At 36.8% G+C, this 20,786-nt stretch overlaps 1 protein-coding gene across 1 annotated transcript in view; it reads right to left on the bottom strand.

Moving 5' to 3' along the window:
- LOC103776732 (steryl-sulfatase-like) overlaps positions 1-19,174 on the bottom strand; it is a gene marked incomplete at both ends in the record, with an annotated part of 39,779 nt that extends 20,605 nt beyond the window's left edge. The window contains one exon of the mRNA XM_008944256.1: positions 19,038-19,174. Within this exon, the coding sequence (XP_008942504.1) occupies positions 19,038-19,174 (137 nt within the window). The remainder of the gene's footprint in view (positions 1-19,037) is intronic.
- Positions 19,175-20,786: the final 1,612 nt, after the last annotated feature.

Raw genomic sequence — 20,786 nt, 5'->3', positions numbered from 1 at the left:
TCTGCTTAGTGGGAGCATTAGCATATGGACCTCAAAGGTGAGAGTGAATACTAGATAGTATAACTGTTTGAACAGAACAGAAAATAAATGCATTACCAATTATAAGATGGACAATAATTCTTGCAGGAAGAAAGTGGAGTATAGATTCAGTGCAAATTCTTCAACCAATTCTGCTGTGCTACCATTATTTTTAGGGTTATGCTATGGAAACAGCCCATACTATGAAGTCTTCTCCAAAGTACAAAGCTGGAGTCTCAGATGTGCCAAGTTCCTACTACAATAGGTTAGTGGGATTTTCAATGTCTGCAGGACATTCTGCCAAACAAGCATCTGGTTCTGAAAAAGCACACTATATTAGTGATTTAATTCAGATCAGGAGTGCATAAAACCAAAACAAAACAACCAAGCAACTTTGGTGTGGGGTCAGATAAGCTACCAATGTGAAATTGTTTTCTGTTGGAATTTGGATTGCCAAGCAATTGTAAGCTTGCAATTAGCTTGTGACTGTTTACAATCTTATAAGTGTAAGGTCTCTTTAAGACCCTCAAGATAAATTTTAAGCATAGTGCACAGATGATTAAATATGCACTGCTTAGCAGCTATGAATAAATCAACCAAATTTTGGCTTATAATTATGCATAAGATAAATTTTTCCTAGAGATGAGTACCCCATCACCCATTATTCATATAGGGTTGAAATTATTTTTTAAACATGAAAGTTGGAATGCTACTTTAGATATATATAAATATATGTGGTTAATAAAGCAGAGTTAAGATCTGGTTATGAAAGCTGTGAAGACCTGTAAGTATAGCTGCAATATAGAGAGTGCAAGATGGAAAGGTTTTCATATTTACATCAGTACAACACTAATGATGGATCATTACAGGTCAAAAGTATAACTATTCTGTGGCTATCTCCCTATTAGTATTTAAATTACCTAATAAACGTATTGCTGAAATTCACTTTCAGACCTTAGATCTATTGAACATAAGGCTATGTATTTCTAATGTAAACCTTAATTTTCACCCTGCTTAAAATGCTAAAATATGAGAGATGGTCATGCAATTTTAGGAGGGTCCATTGCATTTGCATTTTTCATGACAGCTGTGGTAACTTTTTGGGTAAATTTGCATCTTCATTCTGCACACATTTGAGACTAAGATGCCATTTCACACATACAATTAAAATACAGAATGCAAAAGACGTTGTTGCTTCGGGCTACCTTTGAGGTCTCCCATGTTTTCTTTCAAATTTTGGAAGGGATCTTTTTAGGTAGGACCTGGGCAAATTGTAATGACAAACAAATGATGCTATTCATTTTTTAATTAGGCTGTCAGGTAGAGTTAAGGCTTCAGCTATTTGATTATTCCAGTATATGCTGATGGTGATTGATTCAATAATTCTGGAGTGATAAAAGAAACTCTTCTCCATATCTTCAAAGGTTTAAACTTTTATTAACATCAGACTCAGTTTTAAACTGAATATGTATATGCTCTTAGATCCAAATACATAATGCCAACATTTTGCCAGATTAAAGTATGGAGAATTATGAAGAATTTAAAACAGGGCAAGTAATTTAACCCCACATTTTAATCCTCTGCACTTTTTTAAAAGTTTCAAAGTACTTCTCAGTGTGTTTGTTTAATTTTTATAAGTTTTATTCAGTAAAATTGGAACTGTGATAAAATTGGTTGACATTAGAGTCTAAGCATTTCTTTCAGCAGCCACACTTTTTAATCCCTGCTGAATTTGGGAGCATGTTTTAAGTGTCTGATATAAATCATATACTATAAAGTTAAGAGGAATTTTACCAAGATCAAATTAATATTACTCCTGAAATCTTAATTCTCTTCATTTACTGGTTTTCTGATTTTAATTGTGCAAATCTAATCTTATGTGAAAATAGCTGTGCATTAACTCACCTCTATAACACAAAATGCCTTTTTTTTCCCCTTGACATGACCATCACCACACACACTTGCTAATTCACCTACTTTTCTACCTGCTTTTGGGCAATCCAGTGGCTTTTGTGCCTAAGCCTACTGTGCAATCACCATATCCAAACCATGCTAGCTATGAATGAATCTGTGTACAGACACCGTTAATACCAATAAGAAAGCAAGCCTGACTGTGAGAATGGTCCTCAAGGGAATTTTCCACTAATGAATGTAAACTCCAATCTGTGTTCACTAGATGACATTTTGAACTTAGTAAAAAAAAAAAAAAAACAAAACAACGAACAACCAAAAAAAAAAAAATAAATGGAAGGCCACTAATCTTTATGATTCAGCTTTTTTTCCTCAATTGTTCTCCATTCCCTTTTTTTGTTTTTTTTCTTTTCCTAGTAGGTACATGTGTCCGATATGACAGTATCTGTACTGATTTAAACTCCACAGGATCCTTTCAGAAGGAAAAGGGCAAATAATTTTTCAGGTCATCCTGAAAAACCATTGATCACAGATGACTAGACCAGAGGATTGCTCACTAGCTTATGAAATGGGACTTTCATTCCATAATTCATCTCAACACTCTTGAAAAAATATTCCCAGGCTATTCAGAAAAAGCTTTTGTTGAAGTTTCAGAGTAGTATTCAGTAGCACAGCAGAAGTCTCAAAGAAAAAAAGAATAAAATCTGATTTTCTCTGGTCCAAGGCCTCGAAAGAGAAATATGTCACTCTCATTTTAAATTTGTTTCAAAACACTTGAGGTCTCTGCTTAGTCCAAGATGTAGCTGATGCCCTCAAGACATGGTGGGAGTATGAGCTGATCATGGAGGGCCCATTTCTTTGCCTTTTCTCTGTCTAATCATTACTCATTACTAAAGCAAATACGTGACGTGAACTTATTAACATAGTTATTAATCTGATTTTACAAAGGTTCAACAGTATGAATGCTGCGTCATTTATTTTGTAATGGAAAGTTACAAAAATGGACCTATGAGACGTGTGAAGGCAAGACAGGTCTCTGGAAGGGCTGTGCTTTGCATAGAAGGATCACAGTGACGTGGTTTTTTAGGATAACTCTGAAGGCTAAATTTGAGACAAGGAAGGATCACTCACATAGCAAACATCACATATCCGCTGAAATATTAACAGAGTTACAAAGAACAAATTAATCTATCTGTAAACGGATAGCATTTGAGGAAGACAGGAGCTATTGCCAAGGTAAACTCTGCAAGGCACAGTTGGCAAATAACCACTGGAAGGCCCCCCAGAGAATATTTTAAACTTATGGAATAGCACTAGTCCTATGGATAAAGTGGGTAAAGGGTTAGTCCCTCCCTACTAATGAATTTTTTTAAAGGATTAGACCTTTCTGAACATGTAACATCAGATCTATGGAAGTTGCATATAGACATATATAGACAGCCTTGAACAGGATATGTTTGAAGTATCCACATTTCACATGAATATTCCCACAACAGAGTAGTGTTCCAGCATCACATACAGAGAGAAGTAATTACACAACAGCAAACAGGTTTCTGTTGTTGAAAGTGCTGGAAAAGCATGGCCAGCTATACTCAGCAACTGACTGTATAGTTATCAAGATTCCACAATTAAATATTACAACAGTAGGATAGAGCATTTGCATATGTTTCCTGGTACTGTTTTTTATAATACTAGGCCTTCCTATTTAAAACAATCATTTTCTGCTCTCTGTGCATTCCTAAAGTTACTATAGAACAAGGGAAGTAATTACATATATCAGAAAATTAGCTCACATTCTGAAAGAGAAATATAATATTATTCTCTAGTGCTTTTTGTCAAGAAAGTCTTCAGAGTTCTCTTTAACTCAGCCATCAACTTTTTTATGAGCAGCACCTTGGAGTTATTGCAACAATTAGTTGACAAACTACAGCAGAATCACACAAAAGTTGAAATGTGAATGGACTGAGAAATTTGGTACACGAGGCTTGACTGGTACAACCCTAAGGTGGCAAGAATACTGAGGTTATGTCCCATATAAATGTTTTAGGGATTTTTCTTACAAACGCCAATTTTGTGCCTTATTAAAATAATTCTGGTAAAAAAGTCATCATAGTAGCGCTTTGCCAGTAACACCATGCTAAGATGTCCGAACGTTGTCCTGTGGGATGTGTTGTGATGGATACAGAGGAACTTGCATTATGTTTCACTCTGTCCTGAATCATATCTTTTTACATTCTTGGAAAACTTTGGCCCCACTCAGGACTTCATGAGACAGATGAGACACTTCAGTCCACTTTCTGCTCCACAGACTTCATCGTTAGCTTTGGCTTTAGTTTTCCTTGTACTTCCCTGCTAATGGGCAATGTGACACCTGTATGGTCTTGCTCCCTGTCTGCAAGCTTTTGGAAGCCACCTCTGCTTTCCTCTTCTACTTTGCCAGCTACTGCTAGACACATATTTAGCACTGTCTTGCACATATTAGACAGGTGGACCATTTGTTTACTCTCTTTCTGGCAATACAGTTGAACTTTGAAACTAAGTATACACTTGTTCTATTACATAGTTTCACTCCCCCATGGTGGCCCCCCATTTTATTAAAAATAAGTCAATATAAAATATAGAATATTTGGAAGGTTTCGATATATTTTTTTTTTAAAAGAACTACAACCTTTTCATACAGCATCCAGCACTGTTGACTTCAAGACAGCCCAGTTCCACTGACTTCATTGCAGTTATATTATCCTATGCAAACAGAAGACTTATCCCAGCAGTTAAAAAACTGAGTGACCAATTTTTTCTTTTCCAGACATGTACATAAAAGTCACCTCTTTTTAAAACAACAAAAGTAGTTTGAGGGACCTGAGTGATTCCCAACTAGAAGCACTTCTATATTGCTACATAAAGATTTTGATCTTCTTATTTTAATCTCATTCTCTTTGGATTTAGGAACATATCTTCTTCATCCTTTAGGGAAGAATAACTTATACACGAGCTTCATGGAACTGAGAAATATTTATATATAAAAGGAAAGATTAAACTAAATAAAAAATTTCTGTTAACTCATCTAAAAGTAACACCTTCCACAAGGAGTTGTAATATTAAAGCACGTCAAATTGACATCACCCTTTTTATCTCAATTGTATGACACTTTTTGTCCTCTGTCTTAAAGCTGAATCTTACCAGAACTGCTTAAATAATGATGTTCCAATAAGCTATTATCAATAAGGACTGATCATTGTAGGAAGTGCCAAATAATGAAAAGCAGCCAAGTGGAGGGAAAAAATACAGTGTGATCTCCTGTGACAATCCATTGGGAAGTGGCAAAGAATAACAATTAAGAAAAAAATAGAATAAATTATCTACTTGTGGCATATAAGGAACTGAAAGATACAAGTGCAACTCTCACATCAGGAAGGAAAAAACTTATTTAAAGGAAAATAAAACTAGTATTGCAGATACGGAAATACATTAAATTACCCTGACTACTTAGTTTGATGGGACTGTTCACATCCATATGGGAAAGAGGAATCTGGTGCTCAGGCTCTGGTTCTGGACCACTGTATCATAACCATATTACAATACATATACTACCAAAGACATTTCGTTAAAATCCGTTTCCTGGCTGCCATCAAAGTAGCAGTATTATGTATGGAACAGTTTCATAAACACAATAGGCCTATTTTCAAACATTAGTTATCAAAGTTTCTGATATTCTTGAAGTATAGTATTTTTTTTTATCCCTTCTTTCTGTTTTATAGAAAATGCTATTTACTGTATAACACCCATAGTAATTTTAAATACATTCATTAATGTTTTAATACAATTCATTAAAGGTTTCTTATCCACCCAGATTGTCAGCAAGAAACTGAATCACAGAATTCTTTATCCGACAAAATAAATTCTAACTTCAGATTTATGAATATCAAAGCTAAGGAGTCCCAGAATTTTACAATATGATTACATGAAGAAAATGTAATGACAATGGCTCTTTCATACTTTTTGTCATTATACTTTAATAAATGTTTCTGAAAGTTTCAGTATGATGTGATGATTTTACAAAGATCATAGAATCATAGAATCACAGAATCACAAAATGGATTGATTGGGAAGGGACCTTCAAAGATCATCTAGTCCAACCACCCTGCCTTGGGAAGGGACATCTGTCACTAGGTCAGGTTGCTCAAAGCCCTGGCCAGCCTGGCCTTGAACACTGCCAATGATGGGGCATCCACAGCTTCTCTGAGCAGCCTGGTCCAGGCTCTCACCAACCTCATCATAAACAATTTCTTCCTAATATCTAAACTCAGCCTATCCTCTTGCTGTTTAAAACCACTGCCCCTAGTCCTGTCCATACAGGCCCTGGTAACAAGTCTCCCTTTGTCTTTCTTGTAAGTCCCCTTATCTATTGAAAGGCCACAATAAGGTCTCCCAAGAACCTTCTTTTCTATAGGCTGAACAACCCTAGCTTTCTCACCCTTTCTTACAGAAAAGGTGTTCCCATCCTCTGACCATTTTTGTGGTCCTCTTCTGGACTCACTCCAACAGGTCCATGTCTTTCCTGAACTGGGGGATCTAGATGTACTCCAGGTGGGGTCTCAGAAGAGTGGAGTAGAGGGGGACAATCACCTCCCTTGACCTGCTGGCCACACTTCCTTTTGATGTATACAACTGGCTTTCTGGGCTGCAAGTGCACATTGACATCTCATGTCCCATTTTCATGCACAAAATTCAACAGAAAAATTATATCTGTTCAAACTGGAATTAAAGTAAAAATATATTCATCTATTACTTGCTGTAAAGAGAACACAGCTGATGACAAACTCTAAGTCACGTACACCATGAAGCTACATGCCTGGAAGCATGAAACTCAACATCATATGAAGTGGCAAGCACTAGGTGAATGTGGCAACCATCACTAGATCGATATCTGGTGTTATCTGGATGCCTGGAGGAATGTGAAACAGGGCGGAGGCCTCATGGTCCCAGTCTTCCCTTGTCTTAGCCCTAATATACTGTACAAAAGGCTATGATTTTCACACTGCACAAACCAGTAACTTCCATGACTTTGCTAGAAATACTGAGATATCCCAAGCTATTCATTTATTTCAAAACTCTGTTATTAAAATATCTTTGGGTTTGCAAGAAGACAAACTTCATATTGCTTTTCTGGGTCAGGCCATTCTCTTCTTTAAGATTAAGAGTTATTTACATTTGTATTATTTTTTGTCTGCTCTGTTTTTAATTCTAGGATGATTCAGAAATGGAAATAAAATTAATTTCTAACCAACAAATATATCATCTTCTGAACTAGAAGAGCCTAAAGAGCCTAAATCCTTTAGCCTCGTTACACAGAAATGGCAGGAGTACTTTTAAACCATGTAAACTGCAGTACCTAAGGGCCAAGTTGCTCACACATAATTTTAGGCAAACTAATTGTGACATAGCTGAGTTAATCCAGTAGTGTGCTCAAAGAGCACTTGCTGAAAAAGGAAGATGCTTCTCCTTCTCCTCTTTTCTGCTTTCCCTGGAAGCTGGTTAGGAGAAATGAGGGAAGGGAGAGAAGGGTGTTCTGCCTCCCCTTTCATGGTAACAGCAAGCTGCAAGATCCACTGAAGCTGTGGAATATGACTTCATGCTGGTCTAAGGTAGGGATCTGGTTATCTTGAAATCTTCTTTTCATTATCTCAGACAAGCAACTCGGCCCTTAGGGGTCAAGTGTTCCTTTGGATATTGAGCTTACTACTATAACATAAAATCTGTTGGGTGTTCTCAGGGCCACTACAATGTGTTCTGCATGAGGAAACGTTATAAAAAAGCTTCCATAGGTGGGTAGGGAGAGGTGGTTATTTAAAAAGAGAAATGTGTATAGAATATACAAGAACTAAGCCAAAAGAAAGAGAAAACAAAAAGAAAGGATCTAAAATAACCTGAGTATGCTAAATGAAATATGAAAAAAACAAAACAAAACAAAAGAAAAAAAAACCAAACAACTAAACCAGTAACATTGAATAATAACAGGTAGGAAAGTAAAATAAAGATTCAGTATCTGTTTTTCTTAAACAGCACCCTATATTGAAACATATATGACTTATCTTATAACCAAGGAGTGAGGGAAAAATCTAGAAATGAGCCAAGTTATCACTTTATCAGCCTGCCTTTCACTAATCACATCATTCCTCTTGTGCTTTTTCTAACCTTAAAATTTTCATTATTTATCTCATTATTGTACTCCTTAATAGTACAGAAAATTACAAAAAGCTTTCTATAATGTAAAATACACAACTGTTTTCTAGAAGAATGATCTTTTGTAGTATTACCAGCCTGCCTGTTATACAGTGTGGTTGTTTCAGCAGTCAAATGTATCACTGATGAAAAACAAATCAGCCCTAGTCAATAAAAAGGCAGTTCTACCAACCTCATCAATAAGAGCTTATTACCACCTGGAATTTGAACCTTATGATTCAGCAGTGTGAAATTTCTGCACAGCAATTCACTAATGGGAACCTGCCAATGAACAATACTTCACAACACAGAACTGATACTGCCACAAGCTTTATTGTTTGATTACTGTCTTCACTGAGAATTAGTTCCTCTCTTTTTTTTAACAGTATGGTCTCAAAAAAATTAATATATTTCAGAAGAAGAATGAAAAAAAAAATGTCTCTCTGTAGGAAACAGCAGGGATGATTTTAAAGGAAGCTCTATGATTCTCGGTATCATCACTGAAACTGAAATGCACATGGTCAGTTTTAGGTTTTTTTTTCTAGCACTAAATGAGATGCAGCCACCTATGAAAAAATGGCAAAAGGCTGAAAAACATTTCCTGAATCCTCACAGAAACTATTAATATCATTATAGTTAATATGTTAGTGAAAATACTTGATAATCCTTAAAAAATACACTTAATACCCAAGACCAGGAGAAAATATGTGTTCTTGAGTCCAGGTTCACATTCTAAGCATTTCCCACCTCTGACATGGATCAAGACCTGGAAAGATAAATGGCTTGCTTTTCCCCCTCCCCCGTTCAAATGCCAGCTGAATTAAAGACCTAATGCTTTATTATAGATCCAGAGCTAGATTAGTGGGTGACTGACAGCAAATCCATACCTCAGTAGGCAAATCTGAACATCATCTCTGTGCCTCAGTTTTTCTTCCAGGAAACAGATTAATAAGATTCCCCTATCTTACACAGACTTTGTGAAAATGCTTATTTGTGAATCTTTTATATACTCTAGCCAAGTAATGCCACAGAAACAATGAGAGAAGTCAAAGAAATCTGTCTTTGAAACAGAACTTCAAAAGTGTGTTAAATAAAACATGAGAATTCATATTTAACAATAAGGAATACACCTACTGTTGAGTAGTTGCTCATTAAGAAGGCACTCTGTGATGAGAAGACAGCGTTCCAATGGGAAAAGAAATGTCATGTAAACATATGCTTTAAAATTGCACCATAAGACACAAGCACAGGAAGATTGATTTTTCTTATCTTTGAGTACTTGACTTCATAGCCTTACAATGTTCAGTTATGCCTTCTGTGTGTTCATATGAATTCACAGAGTGTATCAGTTATATTAAAGTACTGGGTAACCCACTGCAAAACTATCTGAAGGTACAAACAAGAATGAAGAATGGGTAAGGTTTAAATTCCCAGATAAAAAAATCCTTAACATCTTTAGTTTCTATGCTCCTTTCTTTCATGTTTAGGCTTCTTTCATAGAGATGTAACTTCTACCAGAAACATCTTTCACCTACTGAAATGCTGGGGTCTGAACCCTGAGCCCCAAATTGAGGTTGACATATGGGTGATTCCCACAGCCCTTCATACAGAGGTGGTGAGTTTGCCTTATAGCTTCCCCCCAGGGTGCGGCCGGCCCTGCAGGGAGAGCCAGAAGGGAAATGAGCCCCAGGGGTCCCGCACTGAGTTGACAAAGGTCAGGTGTCTGCTTGGGGATAAAAGCTGGGACCACTTGCAAGGAGTCAGGAGTGTCTGTCTGTGGAGTGCACTCCACAGAGCTTCCTGGTTCAGGGCAGACCTCCTGACTCTCCCTGGAGCTGGGCCCCGGTCTGCTCAAGACCTTTGCGAACGCAGGTTGATTGGGTGAGAGTTGCCATGTGGGCACCCTTTTCTTATATGTTTAACTTGGTCATCTGGCTGTTTCCCATGCCAACTATGGGCAACCTCGGCTCACTGTTTGTACCACCTGTTGTGGGCTGAGTCACATCTTTTGTGGGATCGCTGGGGGTGGCATAAATTATGTACCAGCTGATTGATCTGTTTGTACCCCCAGCAATCATTCATGGAATGTCCTTTTTGTCTACAATACAGTCTGTGTATTGGTTCATCTTCCTGCTGGCTGTATCATTTTTGTTGGGCCTGGTCATTGGCAGAACACCTACTTTTTCAATTGCATCCTTTATTATAACCAGATTACAAGCTCTAGAAATACCTAGACAGATACTGCTCTCAGTGTCCAAGTATTGAAGAAAAAAGATGGCAAAATGTTGTTCAGAAGTCAGTGCTGAAGATTTCAGGTTCACAACAGGGACACTTTCACCAGAGAGCAAACTTTGCAATCCTGATCCCTTGTTCTGGGCAACTGACTAAATTTCTACTAAATTGCTACTAAATTTCTGTAGAGCTTCTCTGGGACACGGCAAATGTAATTCCTTTTAACAGCTTCACAGTATCTGTGCTAAAAAGGTTGCTACGCAGAGGCACTCCACCAGAAAAATCTTTAGTATCTTCCTTTAAACTTCCTTCCTAGTCTGTATTTTGGAGATTATCTACAATTTGGATAAAATTAGACTATTCATCTTCCTCATTGCAAACTTCATCCAAGTATATGTAGAAATGACTGTATTCCTGCAGGTCAGTTTTGGTTTAAATCATTCTTAATCCTACTGATGATGACTTTCCCCACTCACACTAATCAAGGACCAAAATCTAACCATACTGTTTATATGTGAAACTAAACTTCAGGGGCAAAGGTTAGACAAAAGGTTGATAGTGCATTTCATTACAGAACTTCCTGTCCTCAGTTCTTGGAGAGCTGTTGGAATTCTTCTATCCCTAGCTTATATAAAACAAGCTTTGAGCTTTCTCCTGCTAATGGAAATTAGCTTGTCTCAAGAGCAATATTAATTTTTTTCACTGATTAGAGTATTTTGATTAGAATGTTATATGTCCCTTCACTGTTTTTGTATTAGATTCAATTTACAGAGGTTCATAACTAATAGAAAGCCTTTAAAATTTTGAAAGTTATATGATTACATTTTTGTAGAGTAAAATGCACAATGCACCGACACATTTTGTGCTGACAATTTAACTCCTGCAATATCAGCTGCAAATGAAATTTGTTTAGCATCTGGTAGGAAATTTTGAACAACACAGCACTACTACCACAAGCTGCATTACACTGAAGTTTTCCATCACAGAGTGAGCATTACTAAGACATTATTTAAACCTGACTGATTAAAAAAAAGTGCTATAGGAATGGCTGCTTAAGATGTGCTTTGTAATCTTGTAAATAATATTTTAAGAAGTAGCTTTGCTGTGTACCAAGTCGTAATACAGAAAAAGGAAGCTGTACTTAAGGAGGATTAGGTAGCTCAGGAAGCATATCATAGTGGAAAAGGGAGTCTTTCATCACTTATTCACCTCTTAAATTCAGTCCTGTTCAGTAGTGACTGAAAGTCATTGCTGCTTAGTGACATATGAAATGAGTTTGGGTTTTAGCCCAGATTGTAACTGGAAAGCATCCACATCATAAAGGCAGAGCTAGAAACGTCTTTAATCTTCACCCTTATTGACAGTTTTCCCAGATCTGACCTAAAGAGTGAATGTGCTTCAAGAGCTTAACTACTGTCTTAGCTGAAGAAAGTCTTTTAATCTCAGGGTAAGAGCAGGATGGCAGAACAGGGTGGGGAAATGCTGTTCTAGTCACAGAGTATCTGCATTGGCTGTATACCTTCTTCCTCAGAGATGCTGGCTGAACATCTTTCAGGAGAACAAAACCAGCTTAAAAATAAAACTTATAGACTTGAGACATATACCAGAATAAATTCAGGAAAACAAGGTCAAGGAATGCACCACTAGCATCAGGCATCACTCTTCAGATTTTTAGTTCCATATAAAGTTTTCAGGCTTAGCTAAGTTTATGTCACATTCATAATAGCTGGATAAAACAATCTGAGCCTGCTTATCCACCACTTCTGATAATATGGTATCATTCTACTTTGCTTATCTTTTAAACTGACTTTGCACTGTTACAAATGACTACATCAGGTGAAAAGCCATGAAAAATTAGGCTTGTTTCTGCATAAAGGATTTTTTTTCTCAAAACAAAAAATTAAGGATGGAGCATTTTTTTTTTCTGTTAAAGCAAAAGGATTTTTTTTCTTTCATATTATTAATGATCATTTTTATTTTTAGCATAATTCAGAATTCTCAGAAGATTTGTGGTATGTTTTTAGGTTGATCATTAGTATAGGATTCTAAATAGAGGTTGAAAGCATACAAACACTGTGAAGTGAAGTAAAGATATAAGAATTCACAAAACCAGCCATGAATAATTATATATGAAAGAAGAGACAGATTTCAGATTAAACTCAGCAAAACTGTGCTGTTTCCCAGGACTAGAATACTTACCGATCAATATAGGAAGGAATATTAAGAAAGCTAAAACATCTAGAAATACAATTTCAGGGTGGAATAACTTGAAATAAATACCAAAATTTTATTTTAATTACTTTGTAATTAAAAGTAATAAGTCAAGTTTAGGAGCTCATAGGCTTGTAAGCTTAAAATATTCACTTTAAAATGAGAAAGAAAGTGTTTTTAATAAGAAATTGAAGATAGATCACATGCTATTATGGAGGCATATTAAAAAAAATAAATTGGGGGACTGTAACGTGTCAGAACCTCAAGGATTCTTTGGTTGTAACATTTAGATATTTAGACTCTGCTTTTTTGGTTTTTTGAGTATTTTACACTATGACACATTCATCAGAGCAAGAATTTTACTAGAAGTCTTGTGGGCATAGTTCAGTTTTCTGTCTCCTAAATATTTCAGAATTTTCCAAAAGTAGCTTTTGTTTTGTTTGTGAAAACTTTCTTTCCATTTATTAATAAAGGAGAGGGAAAAAAAAAAAAAGCCACACAGGTCAATAAAAATGGTTTGTATTACATTGGAATGGTTTCCACTCAGCACCTTGATTCACATCACTCCAGAGCTGAATAGAAATTAAAAGTAGAGAAGGTGTTCCATCCAAATACATTACATATTATCTGTTCAAACATGCATAGTTTCATCAGACAAAAAGCATACAAGCATTCAGTTTTTATCACCTCACATGTATGCATTGTAGGAATTAAGAACTACAGCATAATCCTGCACACATGTATTGATATAATTGCTTTCACAATACTGGGAAATTCTAATTATGGAACAAATAAATTAGATGTTTCCACAAAAGTCTGGAATTGGGGCAACTTTTGTCATTCTCTTCCCCTTTGAAATCACTGTGTGAAGATACAGGTTTATGGACAATTCTTAACACCTGAATCAAAGAAAAACAGTGGTAAAAGTGGTCTGATTTTCAGTTAGTCCTACACGATTGTACCTTAGCTAGCCATTCTCAATGAAGTATACATTACTTCTGCCTTGCTGTATTTCATTATAGGCCATGTATAACCCCAGAGAGCTGTGTAGCAGAGTATCACAAATCCTTTGACAAGACACAAATGTTCCTCAGGTAAGGTTCAATTCATTCAGATATTCAAGGTTTTAATTATGTAAGTACATTCAAAGATCATCTAGTCCAGCCAGCCTGCCATGAGAAGTGACATCTGTCACTAGGTCAGGTTGCTCAAAGCCCTGGCCAATGTCTGCATTTGTTTCAAAATATTAATTGACTTTAGTGAATACTCTTCTGTTCTCTTCAGCATCTTACAGGATCACAGAATGCTTGAGGTTAGGAGGGACCTCTGGAGGTCACCTAATTCAAGCCCGCCAGGCTCAGGCAGGGCCACTTGGAGCCCAGATGGCTTCTGAGTATCTCCAAGAAGGGAAACTCCACCACCTTTCTGGACAACCTATGCCAGTGCTTGGTCACCCCCAGAGTAAATAAGCTTTTTCTCATGTTCATATGGAACCTCCTGTGGTTCAGTTTGTGACCATTGCTTCTTGTCACCAGGTACCAATAAGAAGAGCCTGTCCCCATTCTCTCTGCACTCTGTTTATACACATCAATAAGATCCTCCCTCAGCCTTCTTTTCTCCAAGGTGAACAGAGATCTACTTCTAGCTCTCTCAGCCTTTCCTCGCAGGAGAGGATGCTCCAGTCCTTTAATTATCTTCATGACCTTTTTATGGACACTGCCTAGTAACTCCACTCTCCAGTAGTTCCAGCTACTCTCTTTATATGTAACTCTACCAAACTCTTTAAGGTTTGTACAAGTTACATGTAAGATGCCTTTGGATTTATTTCTACCCTTTTGCTTTTAACTAACTAACATCAGAAGATGGAAATATTTTCTTATTATAACTTGATCCTAAGACAGGCCAAATGATCATGGCAGAGAGGCAGTTATTTTTTTTTTAAGCATGCAGGATACTCATATAATAAAGATATCCAGACAAGGCCCACATTCTACATTTAGTTACCTAGCTTGTGCCAAACTACCCTTTCTGAGATATTTTTCATACTTAACCCATTAAGTTGTGAGTGTTCCACAAAGGATTAAGAATTGATACGTAGTTTTGCTACTGTTAAAAATAAGCAGCCATTTGGAAAAGCTGTGTTGAATTTGTGTCTTCACATAGCTTGCCTGCAAGTCTACAGGGGGCTCCAAAACTCTTCGCAGTGATCTGTTTTGGATTAAATTAGTGTAATGCAATTTACATCAAAAACAATTTATGAACATATCCATTTCTTTTTTTATACTCGATCAGGAATGAAGGAATGAAGGAAGGGAAGAAGGGAGGAAGGAAGAAAAGGATAATATTGCATTTATTCATTCATCATTTCTTTTTCCATTTTTAGACTATAATATTATTTCATCTGCTCTCACATGAATTATAATTAATAGCATTAATAAGGTGCTTAGCCTACACTGAAAGAAAATTAATGTTATTAGCCAGAGAGTAACTCTCTAGGGCATGTCACATGCAGTGACATTATAACTGTGAATGCTTTAAACCCCGAATTCTGTTATACACACATCAGTATGCAAAAGCAGCAGATATACATGGTCCCAAAGCTTATCCAGAGACTTTGTGTTTCATATTTTTGACATGGACTGTAATCATACTCTTCAGTATTGGTTTAACAAATCACAAACATGAAATATTCAAAGGAGTATTTTATTCATGTGTCTTGTATTTTTTTTCTCCTCCTAGCATGGAGATTTCCCTATAATTGAATTATTGACCAGTTAAGTAATTGATTCTCAATAAATAAACAAATGAAAAAGGAGTTTTCTTTTATTTAGAATTCCCAGTCTGAGTGGGCTTCTGTTTACTAGAAAGACTGTTCGTTGCTTTTTTCTCTTGCAAGTGGCAGATAAAGTCTTCTTTCTGATTCCAGCTGATCTCTCAAATCAGGAACAATATTTCCGTTGCATTTCAGAGACCACTCTTGATATAACTTTTTCATCACTGGTACCTGACAGTCCTAACTTCTAGTTTTACTTGTAACTTCTCTTCTACTCTTTTTTTGTTTGGTTGGTTTTAGTCTCCTACAAGGTTTTTCCACACACTTCCTAGTCAGCAGACAACACACTGCAAGTTTCTTTTAGAACTGAATTAAAGCTGGTGTTTCTTTACCTACCAGATGCCAAACATTTCTGATGTTGTACTACAATGCAGTTTTCCAGACACTCATTTTTTCTTCCTACAATTGTGTTGTCTTTAAGCAGAAGGTTTTGCAGAGTATTCTTATATCTGGGCTATTTTGTTCTTATTGCCTTTGCAAGTTACATTCATCTATGCATAAATATTAATTTCTGTCTAGTGAATGATAAAACCTTCCTTTGTGGAAAGCTTACAGTTTTAACTTTTTCAGCTTTTCCAGACAATTTTGTTTGACTTTCCTACTGTAACAGATTCAGAGGCAGTCCACAAAAATACTGGTTACTGACATCATCAGTACAGTGAATAAATTTAGTTTGTCTGACATAGTTGATGCATTAAGACTGGAATTTTCAGTGGAGGTTAATGGAAATAAGTACTCCTTTCAACTGGAGAAAAAAAAAAAAAGGAAAAAAAAAAAAAAAAAAGCTATATTATTCCTTCAGACTCCTTTGGAAATGCCAGCCACAACATTTTTTCATCATTCTAACAATGGAAGAGAAAGCAGAGGAACTAAACACATTTTCTACTTCCTGGAGCAAATATACCATCTGTCAACAAAGGATTCTTACAAGAAGACATAAGCAAAACCAAGTAAGCAGACCCCCAGCTGAAACAAAATTTTACGCTTGTACACCAGTAAATGAGAGACAAGGATCTGTTTCCTGATTAAGCTAACTCCACTGCCCACGATGCTCCTGTAATCAACTGGAATGGACAACACAGGAGGAAACCTGTGCATCTGTAAGAGCTGGTCAGAAGAAGAGTACTGTCTCAACCTCATCGCCAGGAACTTGGACAATAAGGTACCCAAAACTCAGGCTAACATCTTGACAAGAGTCTGTGGCGGCCTACCTGAGGTGCAGTTACCCATCCCTGGAATGGAATGGGGTTCCTATGGATACAAAGGTGCAGACACCCTGGGAGGGAGCCAGAACTGCATGGCATGAAGTGTCCTGTGCTGTGCCATGTACTGCCCTGTGCCATCCTGTGCTACTTGGGGAGCTGGAGCTGCTCAGCTAAACCGCATAGCTGCCATCAAGGAAGGTCAATCATAACTGCTGTCTCAGCACTGATGAAGAAATCACGAACTTTGGGTGAACTCTGCTCATTACAATATTATTATAATATGAAAACACACCTCCTGGTCAAAAGCTATCTGCCTCTAATGCAGACCACACCTCAAACACTCCTCCTTGAGCATGTGTGGAAGCCTCGCTCGAGAGAGGCGGAGACTGGCAGGAGTCCATGGGACGGACAGAGGAGGAGCAAGGGGCATCACCTGGCAGGAGAGATGGCTTCTTAGCAACCCAACTTGGGAAGCTTTCCCCACCGAGGATCACAATGAGCAGAAGGACCAGTGGGACACTGCCTGGACCTAAGACCATAGGGACACCTTGGACCCACAGTAGTAGCTATTACTCTCTTTCCCCTCTTTACTCTACCTCTCCTGTCACTCTTTCAACTACTGCACACCACTTTATGAGCAAAACAATAAAGTTTCACTATTTGATTGAAGTAAACCCCTCTTTGGCTTCCTCTTGCACTTCAAGATTGCAGCAAATCAACCACCATGTGTCCACTGAGTGGAGCGGACCATGACAGCATCTCCTCTGAGTTTGTTTGAAACCCCTCTGTTAAAATCACTAAATTTCTACCTCTGATCTATCCCAAGGATTTTTGTAATATGCTTCTGTCCTATGAATTGGTTTGTTTAACACATCTAAAAGCCTGTGGTCATTCTGGAACACAGCAGTGATTTTCAATCTGTTACCACCTCTGCATCATTAAATAGCCTGGAACAGCAGCATGTCAGCTGCCTTGTTTTCCAACCTGCTGTTCAAACCCTGGAGCCACTCTCCTGAAGGAGGCAGCAAAACGTAATGGCAGCAGCAAATGACCAATTAGGCTGGAAGAAACTATATATCATGGAACAGAAAAACAGTAAAATAAAACGCAGACAGTAAGACCAGCTAATGCTCAGTACCTGACTACAATGCAGACGCAAATAGAAACGACAACACATGCATACTTTCATCTAATGCATGCACTTGATTGACCAAATGCTGGTGGGCATTAATAAGTGATAAAGATTCAGGGTGTAATACAACTGGAACGAAAGCTACTCTCTCTGCACAAAACCTGATTTACAAAAGAATTTTTTTTTTTTTTTCTATTATCCTCCGCTCTGAAAACCCTTCCTAAGTGTTTCATAGTTTCCTACAAGGATTTTCCCCATTTCTGCAAATACAAGAGTGAATACATTACAAATCACTAAGTGTCCTGTGCATAGCTTCTGCAACTAGACTCCTTGACACAAAATATGCAAAGATGTATACATGATGTCTAACTGCACGTGCTTGCCTAGTTTAAAAATACGTATGCACAAAAGCTGAATATCTGAATGTTTATAGAAACTTAATATGGAAGAAACATTTTCTTGAAGAAAGTCAAGTTGCATTGAGTTGTACTGAGAACAGGATTGACTTGGCGTGTACAGGAAGGAGGAATGTAAGCTCATCTTTAGTTCCTAATACTGCTATTCTCCATCACAATTATTTTCAAATATTAGCTGTTTGTTGTTTTCACAGGTGATTATCTCTGGAATCAGAGAGTCACTCCAACACATCTAGAGATAAGTGAAGCCTGTTGAAAGATGTAATGATCAACTGCTTTCTAGTTTCAGAGAGAATGGAAGGCTCTGAAGGGCAATTTGCTTTTCACTGTTCTCCATGAAGAGAGGTGGACCTCACTTGAGTCATTTCACTAGTTCAGAAAACTCACTAAATTAATTAGCAAATTACTTTTGCCAACAGCACATATTGCAGTTACTTTATTTGTGAATATTTTCATACTGATATTCAGTGGTCACTTTGAAATTAGTATACTGTTTTATGAGGATAACCTGCAGGGGCCAGATGGCACCCAGAAGCTCATGGGGTTGGATTTAACTACTTTAAATGGCCACAGTTACAGTGTCCATATCTCTTCTAAGTCCATAGTGCATATACTATGTTCATAGTCAAAGAAGAGAGCAGGCATTTTTAGGGCACAATCGTTTTAGTCATAAAGTAGATATTACAAGAGATCAGATTACTGTGTTTTTCAGTTGACTGTTTCTTTCCCCTAAGTATAAAGGACAAGAATGTCAGATACATTATACACATCCAAATTGCACAAGTCTGCACTTGGTGGACATGACTAAGTCTTCCATAAATTGTCTCCATTGCTGTTAGAAGCACGTATTAACATACCTACACTCCAGTCCATTTCCTCCACTGCATCCCCATATAAACCATGCTTGCTCTTTCCTCTGAAGTTTTTTGAAGCATATAGAGCAGTATGGACATGAAGATAAGACAGAACAAGAAGAAATGGTGCATCAGTGTTCCTGGAAGAGAAAACAAAACAAAACCCGTAGTACATTTTATTACAAAATTTCTAGAAAGAAATCTTTCTACAGTAGGTCTCAAAACCCAAAAATATAAAAAAAAAGGCAGAAAAAGAATACTGCGACTGATTACAGGGTAATCCTGAACACACACACACACACACTAAAAATGCCATTCTTAAAAGCAAAAATAAGCAACAAAATCTAAGTAATTACTGTTTGCTCTATAGAGAAAGATGACTTTCAATATTTAGCAGTTTCTCGTTAGAAGCACCTCTCTTCATTTTACAAGTACATATTTAGAAGCCTGAATACAACTAACTGCTGTTCAAAAACATACATTCAGAGCTACATACATACATGAAACACAATTACCTTTCTCAAAGGACATATAGAAACTGATCAACTACACTGTTATGGAGTACCAGGGTCAAACATACTATATATTAACTACATAAATAAATCATACTAGTATTTTTCTTCCTTGTTTATTCTTGTCATTTAATGCCCTGTGTGTATATGCATGTGATCAGGACATAACTCTACAAGTATGTTGTACCAAAGAACAAGTAATCTCAAAGGATGTACTAATATAAAGATTTTTCCTGCCACAGTAATGAACAGTCTCCATTGTCTTCAGTCTATTTCCTGAACTGATGCAGAAGAAAGGGTGCAATAAATAGAGTCTCTGTAAATTTTGCTGTTCATGTGACCTGTCAACACAATATTTATGATCAGTTCCACCAGGCTGCGAAAGCACAGCTCAAGTAAAAATTTTTCCTTATGCATTATTTATAGAACTTTGCTTCAAATTGTGCAGTGCGACCCAAAGTTATTGCTGTATGCTCTAACAGCATTTGTAGTACATGATTGCATATTGTAAATAACAGTTGAATCACTACCCAGAAAACTTGCCTGGATCTCACCTAAAAGCACATAGCTAATTACAGAGTACTTGGGGGTTTATTTATCATATTTTACTTTGCCAATAGGTGGTGGATAATACCTGTGATTCATATCAACATCACAAGGATATTATATGTTTCGTTATGCTGTTGATTCATCCACCCTTTAAAGAGGGGAGGAACAATGTAGACATGTGCATACAACCTGTTTCTTTAAAAGGAAAAAAAAAAAAAAGGTCTAACCTTTACAGCCTGTAAACAAAGTCTTTTAATAAAAGGGATTAATCAGATACCAATAGTCTACTCTGCAGGAAAAATATCTAGGTTTAATGTAGTATATTTATGATCCATTTTTTTTTCTCCCTCCTTGGTTGGATCTGTTTTTACGCAAATTGCATGGTTAAAGCTTTCTTTTTTACTGACATATGGAGTAGTACATAAAGACAAAATGGGAAAATTGTATCCAGATTACTCACTTGACAAGTATGTTTCTGACTGGGACTTTTTCTTCACAAAGAGTTTCTCTTTTATTTTAAAAAAAATGACAGAATAAATAGAATATTTTTGATGTGTAAAATGGAAACAAAATTATTTTGAAAGATACACTTTCCATAAAGTTGTTTGTTGCTATTTGAGAGGTCATGCATGTGAGAACCTTTCATTACTTCAGCAACAAATAACATGAGACTCCTGAGTCAATTAAAAAG

This window comes from Merops nubicus, unplaced genomic scaffold (genome assembly GCF_000691845.1).
Source record: "Merops nubicus isolate BGI_N331 unplaced genomic scaffold, ASM69184v1 scaffold7447, whole genome shotgun sequence".
NCBI classification, from domain to species: Eukaryota; Metazoa; Chordata; class Aves; order Coraciiformes; family Meropidae; genus Merops; species Merops nubicus.
This window is presented reverse-complemented; position numbering and strand designations above follow the sequence as displayed.